We start from the raw sequence: 15,709 nt of genomic DNA, 5'->3' as shown, positions 1-15,709 counted from the left end.
AATCAACCTTTTCAGAAAAAATGTCTGACAACAAACTGTTAATGGTCAAGATATATTTTGCTAAAGTAACAGTTAAATGCCTGTACAGAGAATGTAAAATATTAAGGATAAAAACACCTACTAAATAAATTAGTTTTTTTCTTTTTCATCCTTGTGGTATGCTTTCAATTAAGTCACTGCTTTTAGACCCTTTTTCACACTTAATTTCACCCTGTGCATGACACCATATGCTGGTAGCATCCGAAATGACACTGCCATAAACAAAAAGATTCTGAAATTGATCTCACAGAGGTCAAACATCGACTAATCAATAAAATGAAAAAAACACATAAGTGAAAACTTGGCACTTAAATAATAGAAAACTCTAGCCTCAGATTGTGGATATATGAAACACCATGAAGCTACACATATTCTAAACAAACATTACATTTGACTGTCAGCGGAGGGGGGCTGTGGCTTGGGGTTGGCTGTGCTCTCGGCTGCAGGTACTGACTCAGGACGCGCTTTGGGGTTTTGCTTGTTTTTTTTCTTTCGATAAGGGCCTGGATCTGTGGGGAAGAAACAGTACAAAAAAAAATTAAAAAAAAAAGGACCAGGGAAAAGTGTTAGTCATTATTGCTTCAGAGCATCTTATCTCTTAAAACTGATTAAAAAGTACACACACACAATCTGGTCATGGAAACCTTCCTTTGTGAGAATGGTTTAACGCGTGAACTTGAGGTTACCTGTCATTTGAGCCTCGGGACGGTCTACCCATAACGTATGATCTGGATTATTCAGAAACTTTCGGCTCTTCCCACAGCTCAGGCACTTCACCACAGTAAAGCGAGTCTTGCCGTTTTGTCCTGATGAGACAAAGTCAAGAAAGGGACTGTGTTTGTGTTTTTTTTTTTGCACATTTAAAGAAATTGAGATAAAACACATGAAGTTATTGCTTAAAGAAAACACCAGAACATCTTTCAGGGCGCACTGAGAGATACCATCTGAGGGAACTGGACTGTCAATGTAAGTAATACACAGACTTACTTCTTTGTCTTGTTGTAGCAGTTACACCAGGAATGAGCAATGAGCAGCAGTTCTTGCATAGTGTTCTCTTCACTGACGGGTCTCTGCAATAAAATGAATGAATTCATAATTTAGAAAATTCTGTTTATGCCGTTACTGTACATTATTCCTTTTTTGTGAGAGTCTCAATACCTTCCTACCCTGAGCCCATAGCTTCCAACTAAACATGGAACCTATCGTATTAAGAAACATGGTCACACATAAATATATGGTTCCAGTCTTCAAAAGGCTGTCATTTTTTACGACAGCTAGTCAATGTAGTTTTATCAAATAAACAGGAGGAAATGCACTAGCTTTCGTCAAGGACTATTTTCAGCAGTGGTTGAATCCACATTTGGTGCTCCAGTTGTTTGTATTTGGGGCAGCAGTAGCCTAAAGTGTATATGGGACTGGGAGTCAAACTGTTCTAAGGTGTGTAGGTGTGTGTGTGTGTGTTTTCATGGCAATGAAGGGACATGTCAGCTAACCACAGTAATTTAAAAACATCATGGGTTTGGGCCATTAAAAAATAATTACGACCAAAGAGCTTTGTTTAGCTGGATAATGCTTGTAACAATGAAAAATAAACAATACAAAAACAGATACACAAGTGACGAACTCTGACTTCCTGTGATTATGCCTTCAAAATAAAACAAATAAATACCAGACCAAACAACCAAAGTGGATATTGAGCGTTAACCTACTGTCGAATAACTAAACGTCTTGCGATGGTCTTCTGTGTGTGGCAGTAGAAACGAGCCAGCTCCACATTCTCCGGATTTTGAGCCAAAACACAGTGAGCCGCCTGTAGAACAGAGACAGCTAGCGTTAGCCTGTTAGCCACGTGACTAAAACACGCTGCGAGCTCGTCATTTATTTCCTACCTGGTAAAGATAGTTCAGTCTTAGGTGCGCTTCTTTTGCGTGGTGCTCCATCACAGACACATGCAAGTCAGATAATGTAATACTGTCAGATCAGGAGTCTGTCCCATGAACCGATTATAAGAGCTGTGTGCGAATGTTACCGACACTTCCTTTCACAGCGGACTAAGCTGATTTCACCTCCGGGCACAAATTCCACAATAAAAGTGCTCAAACTGACTGAATATTATTGGAAACACACCATTTCAAAATAAAGTTCCCTCCCCCTAATAAGGCTCCAAGCCATAACGCCTACACGCCGAACCACGATAATACATTAGATCTTCATAGGTTCCACCTTAAATATAAAATATGAATGAGATAGATTATCAATACTAAATTGCACCAGTTAAATTAGTCTCTTGATGGTTTCCCATTAATATAAGGTGACATTGCTGCACCCCAATCACTTTCACACCCAAATTACATACAGTTGCATTTATTTGAGTGTGCAGGTTGTTAGTCATCCAGAAGAGACAAAGAAACAGTCAAAAAATTGTCTTCATCAGCCTCCAATAGCTAACCATAACGATATGGCCACTTTTTCTTCAAACTAAATCATTAAGTACACAATATACACATGGGAAAAGAAGCACATCGGTTTAGTCTGGAAGAACACAAAAGGACAGAGTTCAACATACAATACTTATTTTTAATAACAACAATAAAGGAGAAAGTATAAACCCTGTCAATCTAACATCTTAATTAGCCTGTAAGGTGCACCCTCCGGTATCAGGAGACTCATGATACAGGGGAAGAACTGGTACAGTAGGTCTGTCAGAGCGACACGGTCACAGCACAAGTTCACGCTGACGAATGTACTGAAATGTTTTCCTATAAAACCGGCGAGAGAAAAAAAAAAACGTCCATAAAAACACGAGTCAATGTGGAAATAGCAAGAGAGTGTTCATTGAATGAGACCAACTATAGAAGGAGGAGGGGGGACAAATATGAAATTCAAGTATCAAAATATCTAAGACACTGATAAGCTGAAAAGGTCAATTACAAAAAGGTAGTAAAAATCACGGGAAGAGAAACATCGACAACAATCAACAATACATTAGGCAACCATTTGCATTTGTTTAAGGCAAGTTGATTAAAAAAAAAAACTAAATCGAACTAGGCGTCTTCTTCATTTCCAAGTTAAATACAAGCCTAGCCCTAACTTTGTCACCAGGAGATGTACAAAATAACTACGCCTGACTACTAAGCACTTTAGTTTGACTTGTCTTCTGACGTCCGAGCGAGAGTAGAGTTCATGTGGACAGCGGTGGAGTTGTGCTCTATGTTTTTTTTGGTCTTCTTCACAGTGAGGTTTGTCAGGGCTTTATAAGGCTGGTGCAATGGAGAGTGGCGAGTCACTCTCAGCCTATTGTCTGGCACGAAAATCTAAACGGTTGGCACATATCTTGTGCACAGCATGGGATGGCAGGGGGAGCTGGTTTCCATCAGCTAACGGTTGCCCTTCATGGCCTCCTTGGCTGCCAGGATGAGAGGAGTGAGGCTGGAGAGTGGCTTGGCCAGCTTCAGGAACGGATGCTGCACAAAGAGAAGAGACAGAAGGGAAACCAGTGAGTCAACTGCACATTTATTTAAAAAGGAAGAATCAGCTATTCTGGAGAATGCTGGGTTTCAAAATCACTATTTGTCGAAAACAGTGAATATCTCCACGCGCCCGCTACCTGTCTGCACTGTGAGAACTGAAAAAAGAAAACGGGTAATACAGTAAACTGGGATGTAAAAGGGTAGATAAAAAAAGGGACCCCGACTGATTTTGACAAAGTGATTTTAACAGCAAGCATTCTCCAGAATCATGGATTCCTCCTTTTAAAACAATAAGAATTTGAAAAAATAACAGTTTTTACCTGCAGCAGCTCTTTGCCTCCGCCTCTCTTCTCTACATCCATTTCCAGACAACGGTTGAGGAAATCCCTGAAGACTGGAGACAGCTTCTCGGGGTTCTGGAGCTCAGGTGTGCCGTTTGTGGCGATCAGGTATAACGCCTGAGGAGACGCGACAAAAAGGAACACAAGGAACTGTGAAATCTTTTTTGAGGACATACAGCAACTCACTCATGGGAATCAATTCAAACAACTCAAGTGAAAACATTTGACATGAGATTCCCTGTACAGTTTTTTCCTATTCTACAGCGATTAACCACAGCTGAGTTAAACCAGACCACTGTTGTTGACCCTTTGCTCGTCTTATCCAGATTTCAAGAGAAGGGGAAAAAAAATCAAGAGTAGTGCGTTTGAAATGAGGCCACATGCCATACATGAATACAGGTCCTTCTCATATAATTAGCATATTGTGATAAAGTTCAATATTTTCTGTAATGTACTGATAAACATTAGACTTTCATATATTTTAGATTCATTACACACAACTGAAGTAGTTCATGCCTTTTTATTGTTTTAATATTGATGATTTTGGCAAAAAAGTAAAGAAAAACCAAAAATCCCTATCTCAAAAATTAGCATATTTCATCCGACCAATAAAAGAAAAGTGTTTTTAATACAAAAAAGTCAACCTTCAAATAATTATGTTCAGTTATGCACTCAATACTTGGTCGGGAATCCTTTCGCAGAAATGACTGCTTCAATGCGGCGTGGCATGGAGGCAATCAGCCTGTGGCACTGCTGAGGTGTTATGGAGGCCCAGGATGCTTCAATAGCGGCCTTAAGCTCATCCACAGTGTTGGGTCTGGTGTCTCTCAACTTCCTCTTCACAATATCCCACAGATTCTCTATGGGGTTCAGGTCAGGAGAGTTGGCAGGCCAATTGAGCACAGTAATACCATGGTCAGTAAACCATTTACCAGTGGTTTTGGCACTGTGAGCAGGTGCCAGGTCTTGTTGAAAAATGAAATCTTCATCTCCATAAAGCTTTTCAGCAGATGGAAGCATGAAGTGCTCCAAAATCTCCTGATAGCTAGCTGCATTGACCCTGCCTTTGATAAAACACAGTGGACCAACACCTCTGACTTCAGGCATTTTGGCATTTCCTTCTCCCCAGTCTTCCTCCAGACTCTGGCACCTTGATTTCCGAATGACATGAAAAATTTGCTTTCATCCGAAAAAAGTACTTTGGACCACTGAGCAACAGTCCAGTGCTGCTTCTCTGTAGCCCAGGTCAGGCGCTTCTGCCGCTATTTCTGGTTCAAAAGTGGCTTTGACCTGGGGAATGCGGCACCTGTAGCCCATTTCCTGCACACGCCTGTGCACGGTGGCTCTGGATGTTTCTACTCCAGACTCAGTCCACTGCTTCCGCAGGTCCCCCAAGGTCTGGAATCGGCCCTTCTCCACAATCCTCCTCAGGGTCCGGTCACCTCTTCTGGTTGTGCAGCGTTTTCTGCCACACTTTTTCCTTCCCACAGACTTCCCACTGAGGTGCCTTGATACAGCACTCTGGGAACAGCCTATTCGCTCAGAAATTTCTTTCTGTGTCTTACCCTCTTGCTTGAGGGTGTCAATGATGGCCTTCTGGACAGCAGTCAGGTCGGCAGTCTTACCCATGATTGCGGTTTTGAGTAATGAACCAGGCTGGGAGTTTTTAAAAGCCTTAGGAATCTTTTGCAGGTGTTTAGAGTTAATTAGTTGATTCAGATGATTAGGTTAAGAGCTCGTTTAGAGTACCTTTTCATGATATGCTAATTTTTTGAGATAGGAATTTGGGGTTTTCATGAGCTGTATGCCAAAATCATCAGCATTAAAACAACAAAAGACCTGAAATATATCAGTTGGTGTGCAATTAATCTAAAATATATGAAAGTTCAATTATTATCATTACATTATGGAAAATAATCAACTTTATCACAATATGCTAATTATATGAGAAGGACCTGTATATAATCATTTATTAAATTGCCATATTCATTCCAGCACCAGCTGCATCTTTACTGTTCACAACTACAATAAGTTGATCTATATATTGCAACACTGTGTATATTGGTCTAAGTCCTTGATGAACAACTAGAACACAAAAAGCAACAAGAGTAGCAAAACCACCTGGACAGAAATATTTGTATCTCTTGACAACAAGTGGACTATTTAGTTCCCACGTATTCCTTGAATGCTGTCACACAAACCTATCACAGACTTGTGTCCTGCTTGTGTGTTGACTCAGGACTGCAGCTGTTAAACCAAACTTGCTGACTGAGATGATTTAACAGGTTTCATGTCAAAGTGTGTTGACAGCACATCATGTGAATAAGACTAAAGTTAAATAACCAGGAGCAGAGCTTTAAATAACCCCCCCCCCCCAAATGCTGATTGAGGGGGGGAGGTGAATCAAATAGGCTGCAGAAATGATGTGACGAGTCAGTGCTGTCAGATTGGGCTGTTTTCAGCCAAAAAAGTGGGCGGTTTTGTGTTTGTTTGGCTTGGAAAAATTATCTATGTGGCAACACAGCTTCTAGTATAAATCCTACATTTCACATGAATGCTAACGTTAGTGTGTGTTGTAGAACGAGAGCAATAAACAGCTGAAAGTGAGTTAGAAAAAAGAAAACTAGGAGGGGAAAAGAAGATGAATAAATGTGGACTTTTACTCTTCATCTTCTGTTAAATTAAATGGCTAGTGGAATATTCTGATTGGCTGGTAACTTTAAAATCGACTAGCCATGGCTGGTGATAACAGAAAGTTGATTTGAATGTTGTCACTCACTCGTAGTGGGTTCTCGTTCAGGTAGGGAGGCTCCCCTTCCACCATCTCGATGGCCATGATACCCAGGGACCAGATGTCCACTTTGGGCCCGTAAGCCTTCCTGGTCACCACTTCTGGAGCCATCCAGTACGGCGTGCCCACCATGGTGCTGCGTTTGCTCTGCTCGGGAGTGATCTGGGCGCAGAAGCCAAAGTCGGCTGTGGAACACATGGAGAAGAGATAAGACATAGGTACATTGGAGGAACAGCGCTGACCCAATCTAACAGGCTGCTCCAGATAGCATCAGAGCACGACTTACTCAGCTTAACAGAGCCGTCCATCCCGAGCAACACATTGTCACTCTTGATGTCTCTATGAATGACCTGGTTGACGTGCAGGAACTCCAACGCTTGTAAACACTGCATGTATGAGAAAAAAAAGAAGCATGTTACGTGTCTGTTTGGCCTGTAACTTTCATACAAAGGACAAGGACTTGGTTGTTTTATAGTGTACCTCTCTGCAGACAGCAGCTATCTGGGCCTCATCCATACAGGTCTCTGTGACCACGTCTGTCAGTGAGCCACCAGCCAGATACTCCATCACCACAAACAGCTCCTCCCCCATCAGGAAACTGACGTACAGGCACACATTCATAGTGTCACAAACACACATACATATATTCACATATAAAATATAATGAGATGTTCAACTCCCACAGGTTAAAAATGCTGTCAAGCTGCAATGTTACTTTCAGTCTCACCTGTCTACGAAGTTGACAATGTTGGGGTTCTTCATCTCCTTCATCACCATAATCTCGTTGATGATCAGCTCTTTCTTGGGCTGCTTTTGTAGGTTGATCTGTTTAATGGCGACCTGGAAGAAGGCAGCATGAAAGACTTTAGGGTGACTGCTACCCAAGGGACCACATTTGTATACATTTTTAATATCCAATTTTCCAAACTTTCTTTATTACGAGTGCACAAGTGTATGGGTTATAGATTTATATCTGGAGTTTGCCAATTGTCTTTTCTTTCTTACTTAACAAACAGCACTGGGTCAGTAGCTTCATTTGTTATAGAAAAGGTGCTTTGTAAAAAAAAACGATTAACTTTCATGGAATGAGCTCCTTGGTTCGTGTTCTTATAGTCTCTCGTTACACTTCATCATCGTAGTTTGTGTATCTTTACCTGCTGTCCCGTGGCAACATCAATGGCTGTGAACACTGTTCCTGATGCCCTGTGGGAGGAAGGCGAGAAAATAATACATATTAAGTCCCTGTACCTTGGTAAAAAAAAAACCTTTGAAATAGCCTCTGACCTTAAAACTTTATAAAGAAGTGACCACATTATGTTGGGAAAACAGAGGCAATATTATATGACTTAGTACACATGAAAGGGTCAACCCTATCACATTTTTGATGCAGTTGGTAGGCGTGCACTTACCCCTGACCAATTTTATCATAATTGGTGTACTTCTTCTTGGGGTCTCCAATGCTGACGATTGTTCCTGTAAGCGAGACGACAATAAAATGTGTAACAGGAAACAGGTGGAATGCAAACTGCTGTGGCAATAAGACGTGTAAGCTTAATAGTCTATAAATAGTTTACTCAGTTTGTCCATGATCTCCTCGTCCGTCATCTTGCCCTTCTTTTTCTGCCTGTCTACGGCCTTGGAGGCCACGTCTCCATCCACACAGGTGCTTGGAGCAGGGATGGGATCGATGACAGACCGCGTGTAAACCTGTATGACACAACAGTATCATAACCAAACTCACACACAGCTATCCATAGAGAATCTGAGTGAAACGTGCCGGTCACTCACACTCTTTGTGTATTCTGGTCTGGGCGCCACAACAGGAGGAGGAGCTTCGTCGTCGTCGTCATCATCAATGTCTTTGATATTCGGAGAAGAGGACTCGGTGCCTTTTTTGCCAGGCTGATTTAGAGTGAAAGAAGCCGGTTAGTCTTTTAACAAGAAAAAGCATGGTACAAATAAAACAGACCGTAACCTAAAGTAAAGTACTTACAGACTGAGGGCCGGGGGTAAATGCGTCTTTTTCTGCGAGGTGAAAAAAAGGACGTGTTATAAGAACCTGAAGTTACAGATTAACACAATGTGTGTTTAACATACTATTGATTAAATTCCTCTGTATGAGAAAAGTTTTTTTTTTATTGACCTGAGGATAAAAAGGAACAATTCTCAATGGGTAATAATCAACCTAAACCTTAAAACATGGTGGAATCTCTTCTTTATATTCTTTAGAGGCAAAACCTAAAAATCTTCACAAGACCAATGCCCTCCACTAGAAGAACAAAATAGGAATTTAAAAAAACTTGATATACATAATGCCCTGCAGGTAACTCTTCTGACTCAATGACAATATTTAAGTTGGGGGAAGCCTCACCAGAAGAGGAGAAGCTGAGGTACTTCTGACGGCCGTTGCCTGTGGAGTTGTAGAACGTGAGAACGTCGAGCACGGCCTGCGGGTTCTTCTTCTGCTCCGATTTGGTGATGTTTGAGGTCTGGAGCAGTCGAGCCCATTGCTCTGGCATACCCTGGGTTTGGCAGAGAGGACATGATGTAAACGTTTGCTTTGGTTGGACACAGACAAGTCCAAATAGTGGGGGGTTAGTGTGAAGACAATATGAACAGTTGTCAACTCACAGTGAACTCCCCCGTGACCGCATCAAATCCAACGTGTATGGTGTGTTCGAAGTCTGATGGCGGTGAGATCTCTGGACGTTCTTTGTCTCTATCTTTCTTCCTTCCACCTGAAAAGAACCAAAACCTTATTGAAGTTGCACATGGCGACACTCAGATCAATTGAATAACTTTAAAAAGGTGGAGCCAGAAATTCTGGAGAATGCTTGTTGTCAAAAAAAAATATCCTTAGAAACCTGTTAAGTAGAGTATGCCATGTTAGTTGTTTATTTCATTTTGCTGTTTGTTTGTGTGTTCTTAAAAAAAATTAAAAAATCCAAAAATAAAGGATTAAAAAAAAAAAATCAGTGATTATCTATTCACGATCTACTACCTGTCCATGCTGTTTCAGTATTAAACATAATCCTGTGTTAATACACAGCCAAAGGCCACGTAAACGGGTATGTTGCTAGCTACGGTGGGCGCCCTTTGTTTACATCCCTGTTTAAAGAACCTAGGCTGTGTATTAACATGAATGTATTTATTTATTTGTTCCAGCGCACACACAGTACATACAGGAAGTGGATCGTGAGGAGATATTCACAAGTATTCTCCAGAATCGCTGACTCCAGCTTTTAAAAAGGGGAAATATTTGTCCTGCCAGACTGCCTTTGTGTCACCTTTCTCAGCCCCGGAGAAGATTGAGATGATCTTGTTGCGAGGTTTCCTCTCTTCGGGCACAGAGGGCAGCGGTTTGGAGCTGTGGTTGGCTGACAGCGAGTCTTTGCCGGAGCCGGTGCTGAAGATGGTGCTGCTCATCCTGACGGGAGGGGCGGGGGGTTTGTCCTCGGGGTCTCCATTATCACACATGGCTACAGGGTTGTGTTGAGGGCCAAGAGGGCAAGGGCTAGGGGGCACAGCGCGCAGAGGAGATGGAGAAAGGGCAGCAAACAGAGAGGGAGCGAAGCCAAGCTCACATCAGCACAAGGCCCGAGCTTGCTCATGCACTAAAGGGGGGGGGGGGGGGGGCAGAGTGACAACAGAACAGAAAGGAAGCCCCGAAAGGTACCTGGAAGAAAACAAGACAACCATTAGACCAAAGACATATTGTATTAAGCTTTCAAATAGCAGATAAGACACTAATAATCATTCAACAGAGGGTGGTATGGGTGAAGCTAGTGTAAATGGAGGTCTCATTAAAGGAGGAGTCCGCGATTCAGGAGAGTGCTTGTTGTCAAAATCACTTCGTCAAAATCTGTGAATATCTCCTCACAAAAGACTAGCTGTTTATACTGTGTGAGCGCTGAAAAACAAATCCAGTGTTAAAACGCACAGCCTAGGCATTATAAACTGGTATGTTGATAGCTATGGTGGCTGCCCCCCCCCCCTTTGTTTATATACCAGTTTACAGAGTATGGGCTTTTGCTGCTTTCACAGTAAGGAAGTGAGGAGCTATTCAACAATTTTGACAAAAAGTGATTTTAACAAGCATTCTACATAATCACTTCACCTTTATTCAAGAATAAATATTAAGAATTACCAATGAACAGCCAATTGAGTTAATAAGCGCATTACTGAATAATTGTCCAAAAAAAAACCATAATTTGGAGACCAAGAAACAGTGACCACAGGAGGGTCTCTCTATAACTCTGATGTTGTTCAGAGCATTTTTAGGGAAATAACTTTCTCCTTTGTGTCTCAGTAAGGTTGACAGAGGAGCCCGGCTGAGGCTACAACAACAATTCACTAGGTGCGGAAACGAAAAGTGGACACTTCACTATCCCTTGTTAGGATAAAACATGTCAGCTCGTCGACATTCAGCCCATTATTGTCCCGTATAACGGTGTTTGTGCCTATTCAAACATGCCCTTCAAGTGAGTAACAAGGGGCGGCTAGCAAGCTCGCGTTAGCATTAACTACTTGGACAACAAGTGTGCTAGCTGTGAGCTAGCGTTAGCACGACATGCTATCAATAAACGCTTGCAATCTGAACGAGCTTTCAGCTAAAGCTAACGCCAACGCTAATCAGCCTGACAGAGTGTGACGGGTTCCGTTAAAGTTTCCAAGTGAGGGTTTCCAAAAACGGCACACACTCCGGTACCGACCTGCTCTGTGTGCGGGCTAACGGGAGCTCACCTCACCGGAGGATCCTTAAACTTCAGTGGAACTTGAGTCCCGGACGACCCTCGACGGTGTGGAAAACGACTTTAAATCCTTTAAAAAAATGATTTACTATGTTATAAGGGGCGCGCGACGCGTACAAATAACTTACACATAGGCCTATAAAAACGGGACTTCAACTATTTACAAAGCAACTTTTCTTCTGTCTGCTCTCGGCCCTTGGATAATTCCGCTATGGCGGAGGGGGAAGCGGAACTACCGACCCAGCCCCGGTCTGTTCAAGACCCTGCTGTAGACAGAAAGAGGTGAAGTCATGTGTGTGCTCATACTAGTGTGTGAGCTCCTCACTGAAGCTACGTAATGTTTACACGAACACATATTTAAACCTTTAACTGTTTTTATGGCTGATTCATTCTACTAAAGGTGAATATTGTATTCAGGGTGTATCACATACCTCATACAATGACGGATTACCGCATGGGCAAAGTGGGCACATGTCCAGGGCCCTGGCCAATAGGGGGGCCCTTGATTTTTATTTTATTTTTTTTTGTAATTAAAAACATTTGACGGGGGTTTCCCCCCCGCCCCCCTCCTCCCTTGGGAATGGGTCGTAAAAAGTCGGGTCGTTTTATATTCGGGGTCTTATATTCGGCCGGGACAAGCGTGTGCGCGCTTGGAGAGAGAACGATGTGTCTAGAGAAAAAAAGGCACGGGAAATGGCCAAAGAGCTCCACATCCCCGCACTGAAATCAAAGCCTCGACTCATTATGGTGCGAGTCAACGTGTCAGGGGCACGAATCGGCACAGCGATCGACCTACAGTGGCTTTTCTGCTGTGGCAGTTGTAGTGAGGAGAGTTTGCCAAGTGTGCCGTGCTTTTACGCACCAACACTGCTTCCGTAATGTTCAGATTTTATAGATTGCATCAAAGCCCTTAGGACAATAAGAATGAGATCGCTTTTTTTAACCGATGTCCATGCTTAGGTGGTGATTATATTAACTGTGTCGGCTGTGTCACTTTACAGTTAGTCGGCAGTGAGATTGGGGATTGGGGTATCCAGGCTCGGGACATGCAATCGGATCGCGGAGCCTGTCACCCGCCTGTCCCCTCGACACCCGTTAACGTGCAGGAATACCCTGTGATCAATTAGTCTTAAACCACAGTGTGTCTGCACGGCGGCTCACACTGGCACGGTCTCACTGTGAACGACACCAACACAGCGTTTCACCGGGTGACGCGCTGCTTCGCTCAGACATTGAGTGTAGGCTCCGAGGGGGGCAAGGGTGGGCCAAAAAGCAGGCGCAGAGATCTTACAATGGCAAAAAATTCTGCTCGCGTGCTTGGCGCGTGCTCGCATCTTCGGTGTCTCTGCCCTAATCTAACTGTCTAGTAGGCTCAGGCGCAAAGAGTCTCTTTCTCTTGCGCAGCACCAGAGAGCTTTTATAGAATTGTATTTCGCTCTCTCTCGCTCTCTTTCTCTCTCTAGGCTGCGCGCTGCATTATAATGTGTGTGATTGTGGATTGCAAGGTGTGCTAGTGCGTGTATTTGCGTGTTGGTAGGGGTCCATGGCAGGTTTGTGTCCAGGGCCCGTGGTCATGTTAATCCGTCCTTGACCTCATACACACATTTCAAAAGGACATAGGCCTACCTGATGGTTTGGTGTTATACTTATACACATTATTTATTGATTTATATTTACATTGATCCACATACTGAGCACAGTCAACAATTTCTGCAGTGATGAATTGTATTACAGTTTTCAAAATCAATTTTGTAATAAAAGAAGCAAAGGGTTGGATATCAGACATCTTAATAACATTATGAATAATATCTTATCTCTGGTGATGTGTTCATCTGCAACATTACTTTTATACAGACACAAAGGAGCAAAACGTCACACAAGATGGGAAATGTCTTTTCTTCAACTGAGACAAAAATCCCCTCAGATCCTTTCTGTCTTGTATACACTGTATTGTTTGCAGTTGGGATAAAGGAAGTCCTTAGAACAGGATTTGTGACCACAGACATTCCTGAGTAAAGAGACTCAAATAGAGTAAATTAAAAAGCGCCATGTTCCTGTGTGCTCTGGGCTGCGTTCCTTCGTCTGAGCCACAGTAATAACAGCTGGACTAACCCAAACAAAGGCATTTATTTACAGTAACCAGGTGAACTGAATTATCTGGATCACTGCAAAGTAGAACAAGGAACATCTTTTGTGGAAACACACCTGTTCTCTGTGTCACCTCAGAAGAATGATTCAGTTACACCTGGCCGTTTCTATCTGAGCCTCCTTTTGTGTGTGTGTGTGTGTGTGTGTGTGTGTGTGTGTGTGTGTGTGTGGTGTTTTTGGTTTATGGCCTATTGTTGCCTTATGTAAAAGACTTTCACCATAGTAATGCCAGAACCATCCTGGTATTAGAAAACTAAGTGCAACTGTACAATTTTACAATCATTCCTTCTTTAACACAGGATATGTTGGCCATCGTCACTGTTTAAATGATTCGATGTTTCCACATGTATTTGGACAAGGCCACACAGCAGATCACTGTGACGAGAAGACTTCCAGCGCATACGGGCATCACCAGAGACCCGTCACCAACTGGAAGCTGGAAAACCACGGGGCTATGCTCCTACAGGAAACAAAAACAAAATGTAGATAGAAAGAAAAAAAGAATAATAGACAATCTATATCAATAAAATGTATAGATTAACCACCTGCTGATGCTGCAGTTTGACCCACTGACATGTACTTGAGTTGTCCGGCGTACAGGGAGCGTCCACTACAGCGTGAGACTCTGAGCTGCTGGGCTGCGAACCTGCAAAGAAGAAAATACTGTTTGATTGAGACAACACTCCTCAATTGTCTCCATATTTTGAAAAATACACTAAAAAGCATTTTGATTTAATAAACGTTTTTAAAATGAATCTTGACCAAAAGGATATTCAGTATTTAAAGTTAAAAAAAAATGCAGAGTACGTTGTGAAGGAGCTTAAACTGATTGTTTCCCAGCAGGAACTGTTTTGTTCTGTATGATAAAACCTTTTGGATACTACGATGGATAAGGCAATGCACTCACATTTTTCCGTTCGCAGCAGCAGTTCGGGAGGGATTATTTCGACAGATGTAAACGTTTCCCCAACAAAAGAGGGCTCGTGGTAGCGACCGTGAAAGGGAACTGTTACTTTGAACAGTCTGGGAGTAGTCGGTGCATCAGGGGCCGGATACACGTAGGTGACAAACCCTGATGTCTTGTGAGCAGGCTCCTCTAGGTCAATGGCTGAATCCAGTAATATCTAACAGAATAGAATACATACATAATTTAATTAATATGAACAGCACGTAGTTAGTGTAAGTTAATGTGTTATGTCTATGCCAGTTGTTAGTCTTACCTGCCAATTACTGTGTTCACTCAAGGACGCTAGTTGGAATGGATCAACGAAGACATTTCTGGGCCACCTGTGAACCAGCAGGACTCTGACCCCACTAGGCACATCCATGCTGAGCTCAACTGTGGTCTCCAACTCCCTAAAGCGCAAGCAAATCTTGTAGTAATTTCTTCAACAGTGGGCCATGAATTTGGTTATTGTCCAATGTCTGAAAATACACTGAATAGTGTACCTGTGAAAACCTGTCTTTCTGATCTCCATCGAAACTGCTGAGTTATCAAGCACCTGCGTTAGGAGAACACAGTGGTCCTCAGTCTCCTCATCTACGAAAATGTATAGGTGATAAATAAAGACTAGACTTTTATTTATGAGACAGAGAGATTGATAATTGACAAAAGATAAATAAGTCACAAAAGTACATAGTTTAAAAAAAAACAATGAAAATATTCAGAACACAAAATTGCAAAATATAATATATATTACAACAATTACTTTACTAGATACAAATAAATTCAATAAAATTATAAATGTAATAACCTATTTATTTCTGACTTGAGTTAATTGTGTTCATCTCCTTTAGTCATAGGATAGACGGAATCAAAAGGTAATGGTAAAACTTACTGATTTTTATTTTATTTTCAACTAAGCAGCTGATAAAACTTGATCCTTCAAAACATTAATTTCAAAACTTTAGTGAAAAAGAACGATGCTCAGTGATTATTTTTTCTAGCTCGGAGCTAATGTTCTCATATATTTTTAATATTATCGTATAGGCTACTTAGTATTACTTACCCTTTTCATTTAAACAATGACACGTCGATAAACAAACCAGCAAAGAGAACAGTATAGCATACATCTGAACAACAACAATCCTCTCACGGCCTGTGTATGTTTATTAATCTAGTGTATTTGTCCGTTTTCGATTGATCCAGCTTTAACTTACTGGTGTTCT

At 42.0% G+C, this 15,709-nt stretch overlaps 3 protein-coding genes across 4 annotated transcripts; all 3 read right to left on the bottom strand.

Moving 5' to 3' along the window:
• Positions 1–9: 9 nt before the first annotated feature.
• Positions 10–2,078, bottom strand: rpp21 (ribonuclease P subunit p21). The gene is made up of 5 exons (XM_080032921.1): positions 1,929–2,078; positions 1,749–1,849; positions 1,027–1,109; positions 726–845; positions 10–548 (listed from the first exon to the last, which is right to left on the bottom strand). Exons 1-5 carry the CDS (start codon positions 1,977–1,979, stop codon positions 424–426), a joined length of 480 nt encoding a protein of 159 aa, XP_079889047.1. The 5' UTR covers positions 1,980–2,078; the 3' UTR covers positions 10–423.
• Positions 2,079–2,422: 344 nt separating this feature from the next.
• pak2b (p21 protein (Cdc42/Rac)-activated kinase 2b) lies at positions 2,423–11,613 on the bottom strand. Of its 2 annotated transcripts, none has more exons than XM_080033131.1 (15): positions 11,385–11,613; positions 9,929–10,317; positions 9,273–9,379; positions 9,013–9,163; positions 8,635–8,666; positions 8,430–8,543; positions 8,216–8,348; positions 8,051–8,114; positions 7,796–7,844; positions 7,369–7,481; positions 7,122–7,239; positions 6,928–7,027; positions 6,630–6,826; positions 3,830–3,967; positions 2,423–3,503 (listed from the first exon to the last, which is right to left on the bottom strand). In XM_080033131.1, the coding sequence occupies exons 2-15, from the start codon at positions 10,116–10,118 to the stop codon at positions 3,417–3,419; spliced, it is 1,593 nt and encodes a 530-aa protein (XP_079889257.1). In that variant the 5' UTR covers positions 10,119–10,317; positions 11,385–11,613; the 3' UTR covers positions 2,423–3,416. The 2 variants fall into 2 exon arrangements, with proteins under 2 accessions (XP_079889257.1, XP_079889258.1); XM_080033132.1 differs by having other exon boundaries at positions 11,390–11,613.
• Positions 11,614–13,092: 1,479 nt separating this feature from the next.
• pigx (phosphatidylinositol glycan anchor biosynthesis, class X) lies at positions 13,093–15,704 on the bottom strand. Its single transcript, XM_080032296.1, has 6 exons — positions 15,550–15,704; positions 14,990–15,080; positions 14,761–14,896; positions 14,448–14,664; positions 14,086–14,186; positions 13,093–14,000 (listed from the first exon to the last, which is right to left on the bottom strand). The coding sequence occupies exons 1-6, from the start codon at positions 15,611–15,613 to the stop codon at positions 13,863–13,865; spliced, it is 747 nt and encodes a 248-aa protein (XP_079888422.1). The 5' UTR covers positions 15,614–15,704; the 3' UTR covers positions 13,093–13,862.
• Positions 15,705–15,709: the final 5 nt, after the last annotated feature.

The sequence above is a fragment of the Ammodytes marinus genome (genome assembly GCF_949987685.1).
Source record: "Ammodytes marinus genome assembly, chromosome: 8".
Classification (NCBI taxonomy): domain Eukaryota; kingdom Metazoa; phylum Chordata; class Actinopteri; order Uranoscopiformes; family Ammodytidae; genus Ammodytes; species Ammodytes marinus.
The sequence above is the reverse complement of the archived record's forward strand: the minus strand, read 5'-3'. Positions and strand labels throughout refer to the sequence as shown.